Raw genomic sequence first — 8,711 nt, 5'->3', positions numbered from 1 at the left:
CTCTCCCCCCCTCCCCCCCCCCCCCCCCCCCCCACAAACTGCAAGGTGTCTGTGTGTATCACAGTGTGGTCTGTCTCTGCTGCCCCCTGTGAGATGGACTGGTCTGTCTCTGATGCCCTGTATCAGTAGAGGAAAAATTTAACTTTGAACTCTGGCTCAACCACTAGTTCTGTGTTCCTATCTACAGTTTATACTTCATGCAAGCTACTGAATGATAGTTAAACTTTTTTTTCTAATGCATGTTAAACTCTCTCTTTAGGTCACAATGGTATCCATCCCAGAATACTATGAAGGAAAGAATGTCCTCATCACAGGAGCTACTGGCTTCTTGGGAAAAGTGCTTCTGGAGAAGCTGCTACGGTCTTGTTCTAAAGTAAAAGCTGTTTATGTATTAGTGAGACGCAAGGCAGAACAGAATCCTCAAGAGCGAGTGGAAGAAATGATCAGCTGTAAGGTAAATCTCTAAAAGACGGTGCTAGGAAATGGTAATACGGCCACTTCAGAAATGGTGGGAAGGTGTAAACCTTTTGTTACAAGTTGTTCTAACTCTTCAGTTCTGCTAATGACTTTCTGGCCTCTGCAGCAAAATGCAAAGCCCCATCAAATTTGTATCAGATTTAAAATTATGGTAAGGGTTATAACTTTAAATAGAAGAGCCACTGTTCATTGTGCATTTTTATCAAAGGTCTTGACTTTAGATTCAGAATTCTTCGATCAAGAGGAAAATGCACTGTAGTGATTTGTTCTATGGCTACAGTCCAGTAACGGAATCCCTCCTCTACTGCACTCTAGTATTTTCTTTGTCTGTACTGCTTGAACTAACTGGCTTGGCTAAATCTTAAACCAAATGTGGCCTTGGTTTGGATACAGTTAAAATTGCTTCTGTGAGGTAAAGCTTCTGGTTACAGCTTTATAGGTTTGAATTTGAACCCTGCTGTATTTTTCCACCAAAAGCTTTACCTTGTTCACACAGGTGTGACATAGGAAATTAAGGTTGGAAGGAACCTCAGGAGGTGATCTAGGACCATCCCCAACTAGATAATCCCACTTGAGGCTTTTATCTTCCTGGATCTTGAAAACCTCCAAGGATAGAGATTCCACAACCTCTCTGGTAGTCTGTTCCAGTGCTTTACTATCCTCCTATTGAATTTTTCCTAACATCTAACCTAAACTTTCCTTGCTGCAACTTGCTCCTTGTTCTGTTCTTGGTGGTGGCAGATGGCAGTCGGCTCCATCCTCTTTGGAATCACCTTTCAGGGAAGGCTGCTGTTTAAATCTCCCCATCCCTCAGTCTTCTCTTCTCCAGACTCAGCCCCAGTTTCCTCAGCCTGTCCACATCAGTCATGTTCCCCAGCCCCATAGCCACTTCTGTTGCCCTCCACTGGACTCTTTCTAATTTATCCACATCCTTTCTGTAATGGAGGGCCCAAAACTGAACACGGTACTCCAAGTGTGGCCTCACCAGTACTGAATAGAGGAGAATAGTCGCTTCCCTTGATCTGCTGGCAATGCTCCTATTAATGCAGTCCAGTATGCTGTTAGCCCTGTTGTCTCATATCCAGGTCCTTTTCTGCAGAGCTGCTGCTTAGCCAGTTGGTCTCCAGCCTGTACCAGTCCCTGGGATTGTTTCTTCCAAAGCGCAGGATTTTGCACTTGCCCTTTTTTGAACTTCATGAGTGGTTTTTTGTTTTGTTTTTTTGTTTTGTGTTTTTCTTTTTGCTCATAGAAAATATAATACCTGGTCATTCAGGTTGGGGAATCAGTAACAGGTAGTTGTGATGCTCTCCACCTGTCGTTTGCTTGTCTTTTTGGTAAAGAAAACTGGCATTCTGTTTGGGTAGAACTCTGATTTTTGGAGCTGCTGGAATAAGCTATGCTGGCATTTCAGTAGTACAGTTGATGCTGTGGAGATCTAACCACCTCCATCTCCACCACAAACTTGTTACTAGCTATTCATGCCTCCATATAATCCTACTATGGGATCTGCATTTTTAGAGTTTGTGGGTTTGTTTTCACTCCCCCCCCCCCCCCCCCCCCCCCATCGGTGCTATTTGTGTAACTGAACTTTTGTCAAAACAAAAGTGCAGGGGTGGGGGGCAGGAGGCTGTCTGCTCCCCTTCAGCCCTGTATGCCAGTGCAAGATGAAGATGTTTGTTTTTTTGTTTGTTTGTAGACATGTTTCATAGATTCATAGATTCATAGATTAAGGGTCGGAAGGGACCTAGTAGATCTTCTAGCCCGACCCCCCGCCAGGGCGGGAGAACAACAAAAACCCCAAAAAGAGAAATGGGACTCAAACGAGTCCAGCTAGGTGGGCATGTTGATCCAGAGGCATGGGCAGACAAAGCTCTTGGAGTAGAAGTCATTCATTCTCTTATTAGACCAACTAGATAGTTGCAAATTTTTTTTATTTGCAAACTTTCTGGCCCAAACGCCCTTCGTCAAGCGAAGGAGAATTCAAAGACTGTAAAATTTCTCCCGGGTATTGATATTCATATGAAGTTCTGTTTGTACCTGGGAGAAATTTTACAGTCTTTGAATTCTGCTTTGCCTGATGAAGGGCATTTGGGCCCGAAAGCTTGCAATTTTTTTTGCAACTATCTAGTTGGTCTGTCAGGGACTCGCCAGATAAGGCTGGGATCCATGTCTCTTGCATTTCTTGCTTGTCTGTGCCATCTGTAAGTTAGTCCCAGGATATCCTCATTTGTAGTGCCTTTTTTTTTAGACTTCTTCATCAGGTCATGGCAGGCAAGAGTGTAATGAAATGGGGAGGAGCAGTCTACAGATTGGTACAGTCCCAGGATACTCTAGCAGATTTTTTCTGGGGGCTTCTCTTTCTGCTATGCCCCTTGCCCTTGCCACCATGTTGATGCTGTTTATTAACTCAGATATAGAGGTCTCTCCTTGGAGTCTGTGCAGGGCTGTCTGATCCCTTCTCACAGGACTTGCATTTGCAATAGTCCAAGCCTAAGGTCCTTAGTCCACTTCTGTTCCTATTCAAGGACCACCACAAAATACAATGTCCTGTCTTTTGGTCTATCCCACTGCCCTCATTGACAGGTAAATTGGACAGGCTTAGTCCAGTGTCCCTTAAGGCTAGGTTACAGTCCAATAAAGGCATCACTGAGGATGCACTTTTGTTACAAGAGCAGTCAAACAAAAAATCTAGGTTTAACTCCATTAAGGACACCATGGGTGCCCTTGTTAGCACTCTCTCCCCGAGAGGCTCAAAGGACGAGGCTGTACTTCCAGCAGCACTTAAACCCCCCACAGCAATAGGAAAAAAAAAAATAATCAGGACTCACTCAGCTAGGTTTTCAGGTTGTCCCCATTGTTTCCCCCCTTGTTCCTCCTTCTCCTGGTCACAGAGCCAATCTCTTCAGGCTTGTGTTGCAGCCCTTTTTGGCTGCTGCTGGGCTGGGCTGGCTCACAGGTGACTGGTATGGTGTCAGCTGTTCTATCTCTATCTCCCAGTTGTTGGTAGCGCTCTGCTCTGCTGGGATGGCTGCTTCTGGTCCCAGCTGCCCTGGAGCTTCCTTGCTTCCGATCTTCTCTGTTCCCACCCATAATGTGCCAGCTCAAAAGAGCCAATGCTGGGTTTCCTCCTTCAGTCTGGAGGAAATACCATTTAGAAAAGCATTGACACACAGCAGTATCCAGGCATGTGGGGCCAGAGCCCTCGGGTAAGTCAGTTTCCTGATCTGCCAGGGCCCCTGCTGGGTCATATTCTTTCTTCACTCCCTCACACGGTCTAACAAAAAATATTGCCTCTACCCCAAGAGTTTTGTCTGTAAGACAAGGGCCTCCCCACTCCCCCGCTTTGGGGAAAGTTTGGAGGGGAAGGCCAGGGGGAACCTTGTTATGTGTATTTACCTGAATACAGGATTATTTTATCTTCATTACACCACTGCATATACTTAACAAGCAATGAACATGGCACAGCTTTGTATAAGTAGAAGAGACTTGTCTGTCTGTTACATATGCTGAACTAGAAATCTAACTGCTTGTCTCATTAACTTATTTTAATGTAGTAATGTAATTTTTACTTTGACAGCTCTTTGACAGGTTGAGAGAAGAACAACCAGACTTTAAAACAAAAATAATAGCAGTTACTAGTGAACTTACGCAGCCTGAACTGGACCTTAGCGAGCAGGATAAAGAAACTCTCATAGACTGCATTAATATTGTATTCCATTGTGCGGCTACAGTCAGATTCAATGAAACATTAAGGTGAGTATAAACCCTTGTCTCAAACTGAAGCAATTATATTGAATTGCTTCATTAGCCTTTAAAGGGGCACCATTTTAACTCTTCCATAAAATATTGCAAGCAAAAAAATTCTATTGAAGCACTCATGGCAAGTTTCACTCTTATAGTTTGAGACATTTTAGCTGCGGGGGAAGGGGAGGACTATTTTTCTTTCTTTTCTGTGCTGGTCATCAGGTCCTTATGACTAGGTGTAGCATTGAAATACTTATTTTAAAGTTGGGGTGTGTTTTTTTAAAAAATTGTCAGCAGCTGAAGCAAATCTGCCCTTTTCTCTGAAGGAAGAGAAGATGGCTGGTTACTGTGTAGATCAATCAGCCTGAATCTGAAAGCAGTCGCATCTACACATTAACTTCCTGATCTACTACTACTTTCTTCTTCAAAACTTAGCACTAAACCTCAAAGATCAGTAGAAGAGGCTAGGGGTAGATAGAGATGACCAGAGCAGTGTGCGAGGCCTGGGGCAAATTGGCCTGCATGCCCCCGGACGCAAGAAAGCCAGCAGTGAATTTGAGGGTGGTGCTGAGCAGCAGTGGATTCAGTGGCTGTGGGGAGGGTGCTGAGCAGCCAGATGTCAAGCCAGCAGCAGTGCGGGGTCTCTGCAGCCACTCCACCCAACTCCATGGGGGGGGCAGGCCCTATAGCACGGGGTGGTTACTTGATTCTGCCCTCTCCCAGGGACAGCCCTGGGGGTAGATCTGTAAGAAAGTTTTTCTGCCCTGAGGCTCAGCATATGCCCAAGATGATGGAGCAAAGCTGTTGGGGGAGCTGCAGGGATAGGTTTTTTTTTTTTTCTTCTAATTGGACCAACTGTCTAGTTTTGGAGACATTTCAGACAAGCTTCTGAGCATGAAGTGTGTCCTTCCTCAGGTCAGGGTAGAAAAAGACTTGTATAAAATCTCTCCAAACAGACTTGACCCAATTAAGATTTGCCAAAAGTATCTTCCTCTCCTGAGATGAAGTGCTCAACCAGGCTTTGCCAACTTCATGCATGTGCTCTTGTTGCTCTGAGCTCTGGTATAAGGTAAGCTAGTGGTGGAGATGGATGTGGATGGACTGAACCAGTTGAAATTGGTGTTCAGCGATTGTGAACAACCTCCACTACTCAACTCAAGAACCAAGTAGGGTGTACACAGGTCTGACTTTTCACTTTGAGGCGGGGGGAGGGAAGTGAGGATCCCATGGGTAGCAAGAATGCACTGTTTGTGCAAAATAGGGCCAGGGAGATGGCAAGAACTGGAAATTTTTTGACAAAGGTTGTAGGATCTAGGTTAAGGTAACGTGAGGTAGAATTAGGAAACCTGCAGAGGGAAAAGTAGATAAGAAAAAAGAGAGAAGAAATGAATACACCGTGAGTGGTAAAGACAATGAGACTAAAACAACTAACTCTCTTACAGAGAAACTACATATTTTGATCAGCCTGTTTTCCCTCTCCTTCCCCTCCATCACTTTGCACTAATCTTGTTTGCAGGGTCGGTCTGTAATTAGGGCCCCTTTGCAGTCTTCACCTTGTATTTTTTTTTTTTTTCTTGCATGTACAAAAGTTTGATATTTTTGGTGCAGATTGTTTTGGATACACTTGACCTTTTGGTCCTTTCTTTGGTTACTTGAAGCTCCTGAAGCTGTTGTAAGGGCAACAGTAGTTGAAAGTTTCAGATCGTAGTTGTCATATGTACCCAAATCCCAAGATGACTTTTTTTATTCTCCAGTTTTCACATTAGAAGCTACTGTTCATGCATTCAGCTTTTTCTGCTGTAAAGATTTTTTTTTCCTTGCTCCTTCAGACTTTTTTAAGCTCTCTTAAGTAGCATAATGTCAACAAACAACTGCCACCTAAATCCAGTTTCTGTTTTTAGAGCTTATCAATGTATTGATAAGAACTGATCTCTTGTGTGGCTTGGGCTGACCACCTGAAGTGGGAAGGCCTCTAGGTAATCTCTGGCTAAAATGTTACATCAGATACTTTGAGGTCACACAGGAAAAAGAGCACAAGGTGATCTGTAAAATATATATTTGACTACTTTGGTGTGATTTATAAGGATAAAATTACATGGTAACTAGTCTATTTCTATTCCTACATTTTTATACAAATGGAATAAAGTTATGGAGGAGTTGAGCTGAGTATTGACCTGTTTCCAGATAGACTGTGGAGTACTTTTCCAAGGAAAGTTGTGGAAGCTTGGGACATCTAAAAATAGGACAAGCTGTTGGAAAATGTTGCTGTAATTCGTTCTTGGCGGAGCTATGAATGTGTCCAAACTGAACTCCTCACATCAGCTTACTGTTCTGGCAGGCTCACTGTTGCTCATCTAGTGTTTTTATCTCTTTCTTTTTTCCCTGACAGAGATTCTGTTAAATTAAATGTGATTGGAACACAACAGCTCATCCACCTGGCTCAACGAATGAAGAAACTAGAAGTATTCATGCATTTTTCAACTGCATATGCATATTGCAATCAAAAGCATATTGAAGAGATCGTCTATCCACCTCCAGTTGACCCCAAGAAACTGATAGATTCTTTAGAGTATGTAATATTTTTCTGGTATTTCACACTAATCTACACCCACTTCCTATATTTGCAAAGGCAATACATGCTGTCTTTCTTCTTTAGACTATTTGCTAATCTTTGCCGCACAACTTTATCATCTTATTCCCTCCCTGTTAAACAGTGGTGAAACTAGAAAAGTGTGACAATTGGTCAACCTAATTCTGCTTCTGACTAATAGTGTTTCTGGACCTCTAATACTAAAGTCTCCCCAATCTTTTGGTAACTCTTTGAACTACCCCTGATTTTTAAGAGTGGTCTGTACCCTACATACTGTACTCTGTATGCTGCTTTCTTGTTTTAAAAATTTAGCTGAATGGTTATTTGCAGGACAGGGGGATAAGTAGCTGATATTCTGGCTGTTGAATGACAGCACCATTTGCTAGTATAAAGTGACATTAATAAGTAAATCATTAGGTAAAGAGTTAAGGTAAGAATTATCTTGTTGGCTGTTTTACATTTAAAGAAAAGTGTTAAAGATCTTTTGTCTTTGACAGAGATGCATTAAACTGGTTGTAACTAAAGACTTGAGACCATGTAAACTTAGACTTCATCTATACTTTTTGAAGTTGTCCTACCCTTGTCTGGCTCTTCTTATTTAGAGAAGAGGAAAAAAAAGAACTTGGAAAATTTAACTTGGATGTGACAACTGAGTCCAACTGTAAGTCTGTGTAAAAAATCTTTTGCTGCCTGCCAGTCTTGGAATGCTCAAAATTGTGGATTTTGGCTGCAGCAAGATTAGTTGCAGATTTTGGTGCAGGGAATCTTTCTTGCTCTTTGCATTGGAAACCTTGGGTGTCAGTAACTTAATTCCATTGGTCACTGTCTTTCTGGTTGCGTTGAAACATCCAGAGCTGACCAACCATTAGAGCCCTCTCCTGATTGTGCAAATAATACACTTTCTGCCCAACTACTGTCTTTTTTTGCTGATTTTTAAAATTAGAAATAAAATGAAGGGTAAATTCAGTTTGATCTAAAATGCTGTGGGATTAAGGAGAATAAGGAAGATTTGCAAGAGTCTTTCCTAATATTCATCAGGAAAAGCAGTGCAGGAGCTGAAATTGGCCAACACCTTTTAAGATACACATGAGTTCATTTGGCCAACAATTCCCAAAGGCAACAGTGAATTGGTGGGAAGCTTTGTAGGTGGAGTTGGCATGCCAATTTGAAATATGAAGTTATCAGCAGGGATCCTCGTTTTCTGTTACTTTAAAACAAAACCCAAAATCCACTTCTTTCCATGATCAAACCGAAACGCACACACCCATCCACACCCACCCCAGTGTTTCAGTTTGATCATGGCAAAATGTTGCTTTTTCTAACCCAAAAATTGGGGACCTTCTTTTAAATTGGAGAAGCCAGGATCCCTGATTATCAGACTACCTTCAAGTAAGGGAACAATGGGTTTGATATCTTCATGAAAGAAGTATCATAAAATACCTTTTGTAAAAGCCTCATAAAAGAAACATACTGACCAGTCCTTTAAGGATAATAATCAAAGGCGCATCATTCGGGTGAAATAATTTAAAGTTTTCATGAAGTTGCTCTAAGTAGCTAAATTATCTTAAAAATTTAGAGGAAATGAGTCTCTCCATGCATTTCCACTTTTTCCCTAGGCAGCAAGTTACAAAACCTTCAAGATGACAATATAATTCTAGCCTAACTTGGATACTGCAACTGCCACTTAAATCCACCCCCCAGGAAAACATTTCCTAGTTTTAAAGTGTTATCTGTTGCTTTTCTAAAGTATTCCCACAAGTAGGGGAACAACATGTGAAAACAAGACTGATCCATATACATGGTATAACTGAAAGATTACAAAAAGTTTCTAATTTGTGGAAGGGGTATGTTACAATAATTCAATTTAAAAAAAAAAAAAAAAAAAAGTTTTTCAAGGTTT

At 41.9% G+C, this 8,711-nt stretch overlaps 1 protein-coding gene across 4 annotated transcripts in view; it reads left to right on the top strand.

Annotated features, from left to right (window-relative positions):
- FAR1 (fatty acyl-CoA reductase 1) overlaps positions 1-8,711 on the top strand; it is a 77,634-nt gene that overhangs the window by 32,399 nt on the left and 36,524 nt on the right. For all 4 annotated transcript variants that reach the window (XM_019519554.1, XM_019519552.1, XM_019519553.1 and 1 more), the window contains exons 2-4: positions 260-454; positions 4,055-4,230; positions 6,611-6,790. In XM_019519554.1, the coding sequence (XP_019375099.1) occupies positions 266-454; positions 4,055-4,230; positions 6,611-6,790 (545 nt within the window). In that variant the 5' untranslated portion in view covers positions 260-265. The remainder of the gene's footprint in view (positions 1-259; positions 455-4,054; positions 4,231-6,610; positions 6,791-8,711) is intronic.

This window comes from Gavialis gangeticus, unplaced genomic scaffold, assembly GCF_001723915.1.
Source record: "Gavialis gangeticus isolate Ggan-Ray unplaced genomic scaffold, GavGan_comp1, whole genome shotgun sequence".
In the NCBI taxonomy this organism is placed as follows: Eukaryota; Metazoa; Chordata; order Crocodylia; family Gavialidae; genus Gavialis; species Gavialis gangeticus.
This window is presented reverse-complemented; position numbering and strand designations above follow the sequence as displayed.